The following is a 17,510-nucleotide window of genomic DNA, read 5'->3' as shown; positions in this document are numbered from 1 at the left end:
CCGATACACAGGAAATGATTCATATTATGATAAGAACTGGTAATAAAGGTAATTAAACCATATTTACCTCATACATTATTGGCATATCTTTATAGTAAATGGTAATTGTTAATAAATTCGAGGAATAGTTCTATATTAATGAAATTACGGTACTTTTAACTACTCTATGTAAACACATCTAACACAACTGATAAAAATGTAAACATCGACCACTGGTTGCGTTCATAGCAACCCTTTTCTTTCGCTAACTTTTCAGTAATTTTTAGGACTGAAAATAACAATTTTGGATTACAGTACATAAAACGTTTATTTATAAAAAAATATATATATATATTAGAGTAGTTGCATTTAAAACATAGAAAATCTAAAAATTATAAAATTATAAAACCGTTGTGTGCGGTGGAGTGAGCTACGTCGAACCAGGAACGTAAACAAATAATTTTTTAGTTGACGTGTGTTCTCAGAAAATCATGATACATGATTTGCTTTGTTATTTCATTTATTTTGAATTTATAAGGATACAGTAAGTAATTTATCTGGTATAAGGATAGTGTTAAGTAATGAGAAAGAAAAGAAAAAGTGGAAAAAACCGGTTAAACGTAATCAAAACAATTATTTTTGTACGGTAGGTTTGATACACTGATGCTTTTGTAATTTAGCAGTCGTCTTATACTACCGATTTAAGATAAATTCATAAAAATTTGCTCTAATTTTGTACCTCGTCTTACACAAAGGTCATCTTATGCATGGAAATATACGGTAGGTAAATAATACATAGTAGAACACCCACACACACCAAGAAGTATAAAAAAAAACACCAGCAGAACACCCACACACACCTGGAAAAAAAAAAAATATATATATATATATATCTATATCACACACAAATACTCTCTTCTCTTCCTCCAAAACCACCAAATACCAGCCTCTGGAAACATATTCATAATCACATCACTCACTGCTCCATTAACACACTAAAAGACAACACATTGCTACATGCCAGACCCCCTGATATCCATCCCTCTGGATCCTCTCTCCCATGAAAGGACAGAGTCCACCTGGCCAGACTGCGATGTGGCCACCACCCAACCCTTCTAAGCTACCAGAAGAGAATGGATGACCACATTGTGGATAAATGCCCAGAATGTAACACTTCACCCCATACTATTCAACACGTTATGGAAGACTGCATTATACACAATCACGCACGCAAACAACACAACATATACTCCATAAAGAATCTGTGGGAAAACCCTGTTTCGGCCGTGGCATTCCTTGGGGAGACGGGACTGCTTGGACTGACAGTCTAGGAAACAACAACAACAACAATAGTGAAAAAAAGTCTCATCATTCCTTGATGAGTAAAGATTTTTCTCTAACATAATCAAATGATGTGTGGTTCTGGTCCATATGGGGTGCCTCAGAAGAATCTCAAAAGTTCTGACTGCATGAAACCATACACTTAATACTCCAGACATTTATAATTTGCAGCTCAGGCTAGTTAGATTAAGTTAGGTTGTGGAGGGGGAAAATTTAGGGCTGGTTAGGTTAGGTTAGGTTAAGTTTGCATGATAAGGAAATTCTGCATTTCCACAAATTATAAATACCCTAATAATCCAGTATGGGTTATTAGTATCTTCACAATACAATTATATTACAGGCCAATAGCACTAGGTTCCTAGTATTCTCTTAATACATTTATGCACATAATTAGCATCTTTATATATGACCACTGGTGTATGACATCACTAAGTACATAAAACTCCCATCCCGTAAAAATAAATAATACTTACCTCAGGATCTGATTGTATTTCAGTGAACCCATGAGTATCCTGGTTTCCAGAATGCTGAGGCAGTTGTGTTTTTTCAGCATATGGCACTACAGGTGGGGGAGGAAGGAAAGGTGCCTTTTTCTGTCTTGGGCGGTCTCTCATCTCTTGCTCAGTTATGCAGATATGATCTTCCTGATTCTGTTCTTGGGTCCCTTGAGTTCATAGTATATACAAGTGATATATATCATAAACTGGAATCTACTGTATCCAGATTAAATGATGATACAAAATAGTATAGAACATGAAATGCTGATGCATTTAAGTATTGAAGACAATTAAGAAAATCTAGCTCAATGGTTTGAAAAGTGACCAATGAAATTCAACCCTAATAACTTTAGTACTCAGATGGTTTGGGCATACAAAAAATATGAGTGAAGAAAGACTGGCAGAAAGAGTGTGGAAGTCAGAAGTGGGTGGAGTTAACTTAAAGGGAAGACTGAGAAGAGAATGGATGAATAGGATGAAGGGGGCCATCAGTACAAGAATGGAATGGAATGGTTCAAGGGTTGTCTGGCATCGCAACAGCAAAGGTCAATGACGCCAATGTCGTCTAAAGAAAGTCAATAATAACTATGAATAAAATAAAAGGGTAATTTAAAACATATTTTTTTTAAAGTAATAATTAAAAATAAAACTTATTTACAGCTTTTGAAGAGGGCCAGCTTTTTCGATGAAATTAAGAATGCCACTAGCATTATACATAACTTCCTCTTGAAGGATTTTGTCAAGGATGTATCTGCTATCCCCATCAAGAGCCTCGGAGAAGTATCAGTGTCTAAGATCCTCGAGACTGGGGCATTCAACTAGCAAATGTCGCCCAGTCAGGGGGACCAAACATTCCTCACAATTAGGCTGATAATTTCCATCCATCAAATATTTGTGAGTGAGATGAATATGTCCAATCCTGAGTCTGCATAGTGCTGTTTCCCATTTCCTAGGCATTCTACCATATTCCCAAGGAGATATCACACTTGTAATCTCCTTCATCTTATTAGGATTAACCAAGTTCCAACGTTCCTGCCAGGTACTGCAAGTGAAATTTTAATTTCTGGAAAGTAATTGCTGAATTACAGTGGGTATCTCCTTGGAAATAGCTCTGTTGCTGCATTTTTGGCTAATTTATCAGCCTCTTCATTTCCATTCACTCCAGCAAAACTTTACTTCGGTACCTCGCCTCTCTATAATATGAATCCACTGTAAGATTTTTAAAATCAGAGGATTCGTAGAGTTATAAGCACAGAGCGCCTCCAACACGCTTTTGGAGTCACAGAAAAAGGTAAAGCTACCAGTATCCAGAGTTGCCACTTTCTCAACAGCAGCTAGAATAGCATACAGCTCAGCTGTAAAAATAGAGGCTGAAATAGAGAGAGCCCATCTGCATAGAAAGTTGCTACTATAGCCTCCAAACCCAATGCCAGCATCAAATTTGGAGCCATCAGTAAAATATGATCATATGAAATGAAGGATATAGATTTAGAGCTGTACATGAATTTGAGGCTAGATATGATTAATTGGAGAATAGGAAATGGGACCCAACAAACACTACTCCTTTCCTATATAAGAAGTGTAGCATAAAGGTGTTTGGAAAAAGCAAAAACAGAATATCAGGAAAATATACAATTGGAGCCAAAGAAGTAAAGAAAGTAGGATCCGAAAAAGATTTGGGAGTAATCATCATGAACGACTTGTCCTATAATAAACAGATTAACAAAACTGTCGGGGAGACTTACAACTTGCTAAGGTCAATAAAAGTGGCATTTGCATACTTGGACGAAGACATGATAAAAAAAATATTAGTTACATTGATAAGGCCTAGACTAGAGTATGCAGCGAGATTGTGGTCACCCAGTACCAAAAAGAATATAAAGAAAATAGAAAGAATCCAAAGAGCAGCTACAAAAATGGCACCTGCACTTGCAAACCTATCATACGAGGAGAGATTGGCTAAACTGGAGTTACCGACACTGGAGCAAAGAAGAGAGAGAGGTGACCTACTGACCATCTACAGAATCATGAAAGGCACAGAGATACTTGATAGAGAGGACTTACTTAACTGGGACAAGAGAAACACAAGAGGACATGGAAAGAAAATAGAAAAACATAGCTATAGAAGAGATCTGAAGAAAAACAGTTTTCTACATAGTTTTGGACACTTGGAACAAACTGGATGATGAATTAGTATGCGCAAAAACCATTCATGAGTTTAAAAAGCAAACTAGACACTGCGAGATACAATGGCAGGACACCACGAGCATAGCTCCCCTTTCCACAAAATACAACTAGGTAAATATACAACAATTAGGTAAATACAAACAAAAATATGTATATGTTATGTGAAAGGGATCCAAATACATTATGAACATTTGACAAACATTCCATTTTCCTCAGAGGACAATTTTTTTTTAACATGAAAACCCTTGCAAATGGGTCCTGGAGAGTAGAAAAGAAAGGAAGCAGTTAGTGTATGTGTTTAACCAAATTGGGTGATGTGCATTCAGATTACATGCAAGTATGTGCTTTGTTAGCAAGTTGAGAGGTTGGATCTGAGGAATGTAGCCTCAGGGGACTTTGTAAGTCGTTTTCCATAGTAGTAATGTTTGAATTGAGATTATTTCTTGGTCTTCCCTTCAAGTTCCTTCCATCCTTTTCTGCTCTCCATATTGTTACTGCCAGTCCTTTTTCACTCATTCCTCCATATGCCCAATTCATCACAGCATGTATAGATATGCACAAAAAAAAAAAGTAGGTCTCCCTACTTTTTTATACAGGGTGCAATTTTTTTTGTGAACTTTTCTCTTGAAATAACATGTTTTGAATTTTTGTAATGTCACCAGATGAATTGGATCAATATCTTATACTAACAAAAGAGAAAGTGGCCAAGAGAGAGAAGCATAGGCATGAATAAGGAGAAGGGAAAAGATAATAAATGTAGAAGAGTTGAGAAGAAATAAGATGGCAAGGGGACATGCAAGGTAGGTGAGAAAGAAGTATAATGAATGGAGAAACACAGAAACAGGAGAGGCAGAAGAAACATCGGAGACATTAAAAGTCACAGTAAAATGTTAGCTCAGGTTTTATCCAATATGAGAGGAGTTGGACAGAAGGGAAGAATTGGCTAGTGAATAAGGCAAATAAAACAAATGCAGAAGGAAAAAAAAAGGGGGGGGGATATGAGCTATGGCTAGAAAGTAAAACAGGATAATATAGGTGCTTAAGAGATGTAAAGGTATCATTTAAGCCCCTAAAAATATCAACTATTTATAAACAATACCCCATTTGGGGGTCGCCTCAGATTATGAAAAAAATGATAATTTGTACCTTTTGGAAGCAGGTATTTCTTCAAGTAACCCTTTTTGTGCCTGAAAGTGGAGAAGATAAAAATATTACTGGAAACAAAAATCAATAAAATTTGTATTAAAAGATTCTTTCACAAGAAGTAGCAAAAGATTAGAAAGAGTAAGAGGTGATTTTTGAATCTTGAGATACTACTGCATAAATTTAAAACCTTAGCATCATGTTAACATCCTAATATACAGTACTACCTCTCATCAACGGACTAAAAGGGGGGTAACGGTGTCTGTTGATGTGAATAATCTGTTGATTTGGAGTGGTTTTTGGGTGGCATAATAGTAATTGCACACAGCACTAAACAACAAGAGCACCAAAAACACCGAAAACACAGCGAAAACACCGCAAACACAGCTAATTAACGTCCATTAATGAGAGGTTTCACTGTATTTCATAAATCTCATATACTCACTCACAACTCATGATGCCTACATAGGCATCATTATATGGAAAAGGTTAACCATCTTCAGTCCCAGGCCCATTACTCGTACGTTTACCTCGCACACCACCCCATCCATGCGTACCGTATATACTCGTCTATAGGTCGAAATCTTAAGGAATTTTTTTTAGACCAAAACCTAGGGATCGACCTATACACAAGTAATAATCTCGTTAGGTTGAAATCCAGACATGACAAGAAAGGTTAGGAAGAACTCTTACCTTTTCTTTAGGTTCAGAAATCAAAATGTTTACCTACTAGTTAGTACCAGTAAACAATGGGGACATAAAATGCACGGTACGTACCAAAACATGTGAAATTCCTCCTAGATACGGTAACCCCATACAGAATTCGATAAATACCGGCTTTGGTTGTTGTGTATTTTTGTCTTCATGATGTCTTTTATCGCCCTGCTTATCTGGCACACTACTTCCAAATTGGTAGTTCTTAAAAATATGTGTCAGGTTGGTGGCAACGTCACTGGTTGGCAACACGAGATGTCTTGTTGTGCTGTCCTGCTGCACAACAAGACGTCTTGTGTTGCCAACCAGCGACGTTGCCACCAACCTGACACATATTTTAAGAACCACCAATTTGGAAGTAGTGTGTCAGACAAGCAGAATGATAAAAGACATCACAAAGACAAAAATACACAACAACCAAACACCGGCACCAAAGCTGGTGTTTATCGTATTCCGTGCTCAGGATGTGATAAAGTTTACATCGGAGAAACGTCACGCGACCTGAATACACGAATACGTGAACACCGTTACGACGTCAGGCATGATGTCACCACCAATGCATGTGTGACACATAGAAACAAGGAAAACCATCTTATGGACTGGAAGAATGCAGAGCTGCTGATACGAGAACCAGACAAAATCCCCTGGAAGTGTTTAGAAGCAGCGATCATTCAAGGAACGAACACTATAGAACAAAATAGGGGCATGTTCAACATCTCGCCCCACATAATTCCCCTAATACCCATGGCCAGCAAAAAAAAAATAAAAATATTTAAACCACCCTTTGTGAACATTTTGCCCACAGACGTTTGGGCCAGCATTCTCAACCTTTCCCAGTGTTCAATCCCATTCCTCCTCCTCTCCCTTCCCCCCTACTTCTTTTCTCTCCCCGTTCTCTCCTTTCCCCTTATTCAATCTCAAGCATATATATCTCAACTTGTACTTGAAAGGGCTGTAATAAGCGAAACTTTGTACAAATAAAGGCTCCATCCTCATATGGTGTTTAACTCGTCAGTCTTGTCGGCAACTGCTACTTTCATGAAAAAAATCTTGGTAATCTGTTCAAGTTTTTCACTCTGCTGAAATGGCAACTTCAGTGAAACTTATTAGATATTAAAATCAGTGAACTTGAAAAAACATAAACCAAAATACATCAGAATAAATGAAGTGAAAAACCATAATAATCAATTGCTATACCAGGCAAGCCATGCCACTTCAAAGCATTAAGACAGTGGAATGCTCACAGCACCAAAACAAAAACAAGCCACTCGACCTATACATGAGATATATGGAAAATTCCAGATTTTTTGGCCAAAAATGGGGGGTTGACCTTTACACGAGATCGACCTATAGACGAGTATATACGGTAAATTAAATAGCCAAGGCAACATAACACATCCCTGGTGAAGTCCTACCTTTACCTCAAACCATTTCTAATTCTAACACAGGCTCTACTACTTTTGTAAAAACACTTGACTGCTCTTAACAGCTTTCCTTCTGTCCCATATATCTGTAATACCTCCCACAATGCCTTCCTGTTTACCCTGTCATAGGTCTTTTCCAAATCCATAAAGGCCCAGAAAACATTCTCACCCTTTCCTAAAGCTGTCTTACATATATGCCTTACTATAAAAATTTGATCCATGCAAACCCTACCTGTCCTAAACTCACACTGTTCCTCACCAATTACTCCTTCAGTTCCTCTCCTAATCCTCTCAATCAAAACCCTACACTCACACTTGTCCCTTTTTCCCTGTAAAGCGAAACTATACAGGCAATCATCCATTCCTCTGGTACTCTACCCTCTTTTAGACAAACATTAAACAACCTCATCAGCCAGACCACCATCATTGTACCTCCCTTTTTTAGATACTCTGCATGACGCTCATCCAACCCAGGTGCCTTACATGCTCTCATCCTTTTAATAACTGCTTTCACCTCATCTTTCCATATTTCTCTTCCATTTTCCTCATTCATCACTGTTATTTTCTTAGCACTTCCCACTACAACTATCTTTCCCTCCCTATCCTCTTTCACATTTAGCAACTTTCTAAAATACTCTGCCCATCTTCCTCTTACTACCATCTCTTCCATCTGCCCTTCTACCTTTTTTTTTTTTTTTTTTTTTTTTTTACTTGATTTGCCTCATCTTCCTCTCTTAATTTCCTTCCAAAACATGCTCACCTTTTGCCTCCTTTATAATATGCTTTACTTCCCTTTTCTTTGTATCTCATATTCTCTTGTCCTATTTTCTAACCAATCTGTGAATTCCCATTTCTTCTCATCTACACCCTTCTTTGCTTCATCATCCCCCCCCCACTCACTACCCTTCCTTCTATTTCCTCCTGTCCTCCTTGTTCCACACATCTTTGCACACCTTGTGACTCCCTCCTTGAAACATCCCCATTCCTCCTCCACTCCTAGTTCTACTCTATCCTTCACTCCCACTCCTCTCTCAGCTTCTTGTATTCCTTCTCCTTTTCTTTCTCATTTAAGCACCTACCATCTGTCCTTTTCCTCTGTCTCAATCTATCCTCCACTCTCAACTTACCTTCCACCAGAAATTGATCTGATATTCCCCCACTCCCTCCCCTTAGAACATATACATCCAAAACTCTTCCTACTCTTCTCCTGGTTACCACTACATAGTCCATTAAAGCCCTATCTACCACTCATCTATCCACCACCCTTTCCCATGTGCTTATGTTTGACCTTCTTCCTAAACACTGTATTTGCTCTAATCAACTCTCTTCCAAGACACATCTCCACCATCATCTCCCCACTAAATTTTTTTTCCTGGAATTCCACATTTCCCAACCACTCCATCTGTTGGTTCATCTCCTACCCTAGCATTGAGATCTCCCAATATCAGTACATTGACATTTCTCCCTAAATCCTTTATGCACTCATTTAAATCCATAAAAAAAAAAATATATATCCCTTTCCTGTGCACTCTTCTCACTACCATGCCCATATGCACTTTTAAAAACCCACATATCCTTTCCCAGTTTCACCTTCATTCAAATTAACCTTAAAGAAACCTACTCCACACATTTACCTATCTCTTCATTTACTAGTATAGCCACCCCTTCTCTCCCTCATCCTCTCTTCACTCCTGACACCCTCCCAACTACACTACCAAACTCAAACTTGCACCCCTCCCTTTCAACTTTGTTTCACTCAATGCCAACACATCCATCTTTCTCACAAATATACTGCCTATCTCTTCCCTTTTACTCTCATCTATGCCACATCCATGTACACTAAAAGACCTAAACCTTAGGGTTCTGGTTGGAAAAATCCTCCCAGACCCTCATATGCCTTTGCTTTTTTTTAGGAATGTCCCCTTTCTATTGCTTTTTATGACTCAAGTGGAAACAGTGGCAGTATTCATTCTCCCCTACCACAGGGTTTGGCAAAAAAGGAATTTAATATTCAGAGAAGTGGTTACAGGATACTTTTAAGAGTAGGGGGACAGCATAATGGTCGGACAGTCGCAGTATGATAAAGTACAGATTGACCTCTCATTAACAGACTAAAAGGGGGGTAACGGTGTCCGTTGATGTGAATAATCTGTTGATTTGGAGTGGTTTTTGTGTGTGTGTGTATTGGGGGGGAGATCACCTCTTAAGTTCTATAAAATCATAGTATACATACATAGCTCTATTTTCTTCTTAATATTTAGATTAACACGCTTTGCTTTAGTTTGGGTGGCATAGTGATTGCACAGCACTAAACAGCAGCACCAAAAACACCGAAAACACAGCAAAAACACTGCAAACACAGCTAATAAACGTCCAAACATCCACACCGATCACGATTTTGTTAACTAGTAAACAAAACAAAGTGTACGCCATCATGCCATCAGCAACTCAGCGGACAAGCACCGAACTAACAGACACATTCACCCTACCCGCAAAATTTAGACTGTCGGACCAGACCAGCGGATTTCTGACCGGACCAGCGGATTTTGTCTGTTGTATCCGATATCCAGTAATGTGGTGTCTGTTAATGAGAGGTCAATCTGTAGCATAATTTCTCAATGAATAGAGACTTCCTCTATCACAGACAAAATAATGTGTGACTCTGATCCATAGGGGTGCCCCATATAGACCACAAAGTATCAGCTGCATGCTACTGAGTAGCTTTTGACCCCACCATAAGATGCAACCAATACCCCAAATGGGGTATTGGCTGATAAAAAGGGAAAATATATGCCAAATAATGACAACTGGATTTAGAAAAGAGAAACTCTAATTACAGTCTTCAAACAGTTCACAAAAGCAACACTAAACTATGCTTCCATAGCATGGTTCCTAACAATCAGCAAAACAAACATAAATACTCTGCAAACTTTACAAAACAAAGCAATGAGAATAATAACAGGTTGCACCAAAACCATCCCAATAGACCATCAACACACAGAAAAATCCTGAACATAAAAAAATTGTTGCATACACTTTAACATATACTTCAATTTACCATCAATTCCACATCATATCTACAGAAAAACACATTCACACCCAAATCACCAAAAGAGTTCTTTAAAGAGGGGGGAAAAAATCAATACTCTGCCAACAACCCCCAAACATCAGTCCCACAGAAGACCCTCTGAAGAGAAGTAACAATCACACTGGCATGCTTGTGTTCAGGACACCATCAAGCATCAAAACAGTATCAACACATAATAGGCCTGGCCACAGAATCAAACTGTCCTAGATGCAACTACCACACAGAGAGCATTGAACACCTCATCCCACAATGATCTGAAAAAGAATTGTTTTCCACAGAGAGTGGTAGATGCCTGGAACAAATTGGATGAGGCAACAGTGTGTGCAAAAAGTATACAAGAATTTAAGAACAAACTAGATGCTGAAAGATACAAAGACAGGTCATTATGAGCATAGCTCTATTCCCATTTAATACAACTAGGTAAATACTAACATACATACATATATATACCAAGGCTTTTTCCCCCTTACAAGGGGGGTAGCCAAAAAGGAAAAGGCATAAAATCATTCCCTCCCATTCCATCTAGGAATACACTCCATACCCCTCCACCCTCCCTCTCACCTCAGTACCTCCTGGATGACGGGTCATCCCTGCACCTTGTCCACTGCCCTGGGTCAGGAGCAGTGTCGCAAGACACAGCACATCCACAGCAAGGCCGCTTCATTAAATCACCCCCCCCCCTCTCCATCCCCCATGCATAAAGGGGAAGACGGGGAGAAATCCCTTCGGGCAGCGTCAAAATTTGCTCACATATACTACCTCACCCCCCCATCCCCAACCCATTCCACCTCATGCATCACAACATCATCCATATACAACCATTCTCCATTCACCCCTGTCTTCTGTCCTCTCCCATCCTTCCTCAACAGACATTCCCCTCTTCCCCAAAGCCCCCTTCACCCCATCCATCCACCTCATCCTAGGATGTCCCTTCATGTTCACTCCCTCCACATCTACCTTCCATACCTCTTTTACTAGTCTTTCTTCACTCATTCTTTCCATGCGTCCAAACAATCCTAATACTCTTTCATCAACCCTATCTCCCAACTCCCTTACCACCCTTGTTCTCCTCTTCACCTCCTCATTTCTCACTCTATCCAGCCTAGTAACGCCCCTCATACTTCTCAGACACTTCATTTCAAACACATTCAAACTCCTTCTCTCTTCTTCTCTTATGTTCCACGTTTCTGCCCCATACAGTGCTGTTGGCACAATCACTCCTTCATATAGTCTTCTCTTAGCATCCATTCCCAAATGTCTATTCCTCATTACACTTTTTAATCCACCAAGGCATTTACTCGCTTCTCTCAATCTACATTCTACCTCCACCTTCACTCCACCTTTTCCTGCCACATTTACACCCAAGTATCTAAAACTATCCACTTCCTCCAGTTGCTCTCCCTTAATGCTCACTTACAGACTACTGCCACTTTCACCCCTTGTACATATCATCACCTTACTTTTACTCACATTTATCTATCACACACTCTCCCAAACTCCGTCACCAACTTCCTCAATCCCTCCTCCAATCCTGCCACATGTGTAGTGACATCCACAAACAACAGCTGGCTCACCTCCCACTTTTCTCCATTTTCTTTAACCATCTCCAGTCCCTGACCCACTACTCTTGCATTTACCTCTCGCACTACCCCATCCATGTATAAGTTGAACAGCCAGGGCAAAATAACGCATCCTTGATGAAGTCCCACCTTTACCTCGAACCACTCACTCTCTCCATTTCTAATCCTGACACAAGCTCTACTACTCTCATAAAAACTCTTGACAGCTCCTAGAAGCTTTCCTCCTATACCGTATATCTGAAAAACCTCCCACAGTGCCTTTCTGTCTACCCTGTCTTAAGCCTTTTCCAGGTCCATAAAAGCCCAAAAAAATCCTTCCCCTTTCCTATAGCTTTCTCACATATCTGTCTTACCACAAAAATCTGATCTACACAACCTCTACCCGTCCTAAATCCACACTGTTCCTCACCAATTACTCCCTCTCTTCCTCTCCTAATCCTCTCAATCAAGATCCTCCCATAAGCCTTCCCAACTACACTTAACAAGCTAATCCCTCTGAAACTACTACATTCACACTTGTCCCCTTTTCCCTTGTAAAGTGGAACTATACAGGCACTCCTCCAGTCCTCCAGCACTCTACCCTCTCTCCAGCAAACATTAAATAACCTCACCAGCCAGTCCACCATCACTGTACCTCCTTTTTTTTTTAGACATTCTGCATGGCATCCATTCAGACCAGGCGCCTTACCTGCTTTCATCATCATAACAACTGCCTTCACTTCATCCTTCCTTATTTCTCCTCCATTTTCCTCCCTCATCACGGTTATTTTCTTAGTATTTCCCACTGCAGCTATCTTTCCCTCCCTATCCTCCTTCACATTTAACAATTCCCTAAAATATTCTGTCCATCTTCCCCTTAATGCCTTCTCTTCCATTATCATCTCTCCATCTGCACCTTTTACCTTTTCTTTTCTACTTGATTCGCCTCCTCTTCCTCTCTTAATTTCTTTCCAAAACATCTTTTCATTACTTTCAAAATTCTCTGTCATACTCTTACCCCATTTCACATCTGCTCTCCTCTTTGCCTCCTTTACCTTTTGCTTTACTTCTTTTTTCTTTTCTTTGTACCTCTCATATGACTCCCTCGTCCTATTTTGTAACCAATCTGTGAAAGCTCACTTCTTCTCTTCTACAACCTTCTTTGTTTCCTCATCCCACCATTCACTGCCCTTTCTTCTATTTCCTCCCATCCTTCATGTTCCACACACCATCTTTGCACACTTTGTGAGTCACTCCTTGAACCATCCCCATTCCTCCTCCACACCTAGCTCTACTCTATCCTTCACTCCCACTCCTCCTTCAGCTTCTTCTTGTACTCCTTCTCCTTTTCCTTTTCATTTAAAGAGTTCATTCTAAGCACCTCCTTACCTTTTGTCCCTTTCCTCTTTCTCCATCTATCCTCCACTCTCAGCTTACCTTCCACCAAAAAATGATCTGATATTCCCCCACCCTCTCCCCTTAGCACATGTACATCCTTAACTCTTCCTATCATAATCCTATTTACCACTACATAGTCCATTAATGCCCTATCTACCACCCTTCCCTCCACCACCTTCTACCATGTGTACTTATGCTTGACTTTCTTTCGAAACACTGTATTTGCTATCATCAACTCTCTTTCTAGACACATTTCCACCATCAACTCTCCACTACGATTCTTTCCTGGAACTCCACATTTCCCAACCACTCCATCAATTGGAACATTTCCTACCCTAGCATTAAGGTCTCCCAGTTCTATTACATTGACATTTCTCCCTAAATCCTCTATGCACTCATTTAAATCTATCCAAAAAGCCTCCCTTTCTTCTACGCTCTTCTCACTGCCATGCCCATATGCACTTACAAAAACCCACATCTCCTTTCCCAGTTTCACTTTCATCCACATTATCCTTGAGGAAACCTCCTTTCACTCCACTACACATTTACCTATCTCTTCACCGAATGATTTACAAGCCTATCTAGATGTTGCAGCCAGTTACCTGGGAGCCGTGGGTCTCCTGCGGTAGAGACCTGGGACAAAGGATCGATTGTTTGAATCGAGTTTCACATATGGTGTGTTTGTAGTCAGAAGTATCTGGGTGTGCTTATAAAAAAGATGATAAAAAATTGAAATACTTACAATATAAGTACCAATGCAAGAAGAGCAAGGAGAAGTAGGATTGGAAGGATAACTGCAGCCCAAGAGATAGGTGCATACTGTTTCACATGCACTACCAATTGTAGCTTACTCACTGTGCACATCCTCTCACCTGAAATTAGGAAAATAGATACAGTAAGCAGTTAAACTATTTTTCTTTTAGACTACATTCTTTCATCCATGTGTTACTCTAAAATCTTAGTTGTTTGTTGTGATCACAAAATACACATATAAATACACAAATTTACTCTGTATTTACCTAACTGTAATAAAAGTATCAGGGCCTATGCCCGTGGAGTTTTCTGTCTCCAGTTATCAAACTTTGCTTAGGTATTGGTCATGCAAGTTTTGCTTCATGGATCACCATTCAACACTGTTACTTTTATCTGACTGGGTTTCATTATTCATTTTATGAAAGTGTTACAAAACTGGGACAAGTGTGAGTGTAGTAGTTTCAGAGGGATCAGCTTGTCAAGTATAGTTGGGAAGGCTTATGGGAGGGTCTTGATTGAGTGGATTAGGAGAGGAACAGAGGGAGTAATTGGTGAGGAACAGTGTGGGTTTAGGACAGGTAAGGGTTGTGTAGATAAGATTTTTGTGGTAAGACAGATATGTGAGAAAGCTATAGGAAAAGTTAAGGATGTATTGTGGGTTTTTATGGATCTGGAAAAGGCTTATGATAGGGAAGACTGTAGGAGGTTTTGCAGGTATATGGGATAGGAGGAAAGCTGTTAAGAGCAGTCAACATTTTTTACAAGAATAGTAGAGCTTGTTTTAGGATAAGGGATGGAGAGAGTGAGTGGTTTGAGGTAAAGGTGTGACTTCATCTGGGATGTGTTATGTTGCTTGGCTGTTCAATTTATACATGGATGGGGTGGTGCGAGAGGTGAATGCAAAGGCAGTGGGTCAGGGATTGGAGATGATTAAAGAAAATGGAGAAAAGTGGGAGATAAGCCAGTTGTTTGCTGATGACACTGCGCTTGTAGCAGGAACAAAGGAGGGATTGAGGAAGTTAGTGACAGAGTTTGGGAAGGTGTGTAAAAGAAGGAAGTTGAAGATAAATGTGGGTAAATCTAAGGTGATGAGATGTACAATGGGAGAAAGTGGCAGCAGACTGGAAGTGAGTTTTAAGGGGAGAGAGACTGGAGGAAGTGGATAGTTTTAGATACTTGGGTGCAGGAAAGGGAGGAGTGGGGTGGAAGTAGAATGTAGACTGAGAGAAGCAAGTAAATGCCTTGGTGGATTAAAAAGTGTAATGAAAAATAGACATTTGAGAATGGATAATACGAGGAGATTGTATAAAGAAGTGATTGTGCCGACAGCACTGTATGGGGCAGAAACATGGAACATAAGAGAGGAAGAGAGAAGGAGTTTGAATGTGTTTGAGATGAGGTGTCTGAGAAGAATGATGGGGGTTACTAGGCTAGATAGAGTGAGAAATGAGGTGAGGAGGAGAACAGGGGTGGAAAGGGAGATGGGAGGTAGGGTTGATGAAAGAGTATTGAGATGGTTTGGACACATGGAAAGAATGAGTGAAGAAAGATTAGTAAAAGAGGTATGGAAGGCAGATGTGGAAGGAGCGAACATGAGTGGGTGACCTAGGATGAAATGAATGGATGGGGGTAAAAGGGGCATTGGGAAAGAGGGGAATGACTGTTGAGAAAGGATGGGAGAGGACAGAAGATAAGGGTGAATGGAGAATGGTTGTGTATGGATGATGCTATGGTACATGAGGGGGAGTGGGTGATAGATGGGAGTGAGGGAATATGTGTAAGAAATAAATTGATGCAGCCAGAAGGGATTTCTCCCTATCTTCTTTTCTGCATGAGGGGACGGAGAGGGGGGGTCACCAAATTAATGAGGTGGCCTTGCTGTGGATGTGCTGTGTCTTGTGACACTGCTTCTGACCCAGGGCAGTGAACAAGATGCTGGGATAACCCATCATTCAGGAGGTGTCAAGATAAGAGGGAGGGAAGAGGGTAGAGGGGAGTGGAGTAGGTAGGGGATGGAATGGGTTGGAGTGGTTTCTTTGCCTTTGTGTTTTGGCTAAGTCCCATGTAAGGAGGAAAAAAACCTTTGGTATATGTATGTATGTATTTTACAAAACGGGGGAATCTGATGGGAAAGGGAGGGGTGGAGGTGGAGGTAGAATGTAGATTGAAAGAAACAAGTAAATGCCTTGGGGGATTAAAAAGTGTAACGTGAAATGGACATTTGGGAATGGATGCTAAGAGGAGGTTGTATAAAGGAGTGATTGTGCTGACAGCACTGCATGGGGCAGAAACATGGAACATAAGAGAGGAAGAGTATATGTATTTACCTAGTTGTGTCTTACAGGAAGGGGAGCTATGCTCGTGGTGTCTTGCCTTTGAATCTCGCAATTTCTAATTTGCTCTTAAATTCGTGTATGGTTTTTGCACACACTATTGTTTCGTCCAGTTTGTTCCAGGTGTCCACCACTCTGTGTGGAAAACTGCTCTTCTTCAGATCTCTTGTATAACTATCTTTTTTGAGTTTCTTTGCTTGTCTTCTTGTGTTTCTCTTGTCTAAATTTAACAAGTGCTCTCTATCAAGTATTTCTGTGCCCTTCATGATTCTATAGATGGTCAGTAGGTTGCCTCTCTCTCTTCTTTGCTCCAGTCACTAACTTCAATTTAGTCAGTCTCTCTTCATATGACAAGTTTGAAAAAGCTGAAGCCATATTTGTGGTTCTCTTGATTCTTTCAATTTTCTTTTATATTCCTTTTGGTACTGGGCAACCATAACATTGCCGCATAATCCAGTCTAGGCTTTATTAGTGTACTAATATTTTTTCAATAATTTCTTCATCCAAATAGGTAAATGCTACTTTTATTGATCTTAACAAGTTATATGATTCAAATGTATTTACTTGGTTGTATTATATGGGAAGGTAGCTATGCTCGTGGTGACCCGTCTTTGTATCTTTCAGCATCAAATTTTTTCTTAAGATCTTGAATAGTGTTTGCACACACTGTTTCTTTATCTAAATTATTCCAGGTATCCAGTACTCTATGTGGGAAGCTATCTTTTTTCAGATCTCTTCTATAGTTATCCTTTTTGAGTTTCTTTTCATGTCCTCTTGTTTTTCCATTGTCCCATTTTAATAAATCATTCCTATCTAGGATTTCAATTCCTTTCATGATTCTATAAATAGTCAGCTGATCTCCTCTTTCTCTTCTTTGTTCCAGAGTTAGTAATTCCAATTTGAACAATCTTTGTTCGTATGCTAATTCGGAGAGAGTTGGTGCCAATTTTGTCATTGCTCTTTGTGTTCTTTCTAATTTCTTTATATATTTACCTAGTTGTACTTTATGGGATGAAAGCTATGCTCATGGTGACCCATTTCCATATCTCTCCGCATCCAGTTTATTCTTAAAATCTTGCATAGTTTTGGCACTC

At 39.7% G+C, this 17,510-nt stretch overlaps 1 protein-coding gene across 5 annotated transcripts in view; it reads right to left on the bottom strand.

Moving 5' to 3' along the window:
- Positions 1–17,510, bottom strand: part of LOC143040605 (uncharacterized) — a 535,837-nt gene that overhangs the window by 104,034 nt on the left and 414,293 nt on the right. For all 5 annotated transcript variants that reach the window (XM_076211732.1, XM_076211736.1, XM_076211735.1 and 2 more), the window contains 3 exons: positions 14,073–14,202; positions 5,151–5,191; positions 1,794–1,984 (listed from right to left, as the gene is read on the bottom strand). In XM_076211732.1, the coding sequence (XP_076067847.1) occupies positions 1,794–1,984; positions 5,151–5,191; positions 14,073–14,202 (362 nt within the window). The remainder of the gene's footprint in view (positions 1–1,793; positions 1,985–5,150; positions 5,192–14,072; positions 14,203–17,510) is intronic.

This window comes from Oratosquilla oratoria, chromosome 29 (genome assembly GCF_046742065.1).
Source record: "Oratosquilla oratoria isolate Oo_2021 chromosome 29, ASM4674206v1, whole genome shotgun sequence".
NCBI lineage: Eukaryota > Metazoa > Arthropoda > Malacostraca > Stomatopoda > Squillidae > Oratosquilla > Oratosquilla oratoria.
This window is presented reverse-complemented; position numbering and strand designations above follow the sequence as displayed.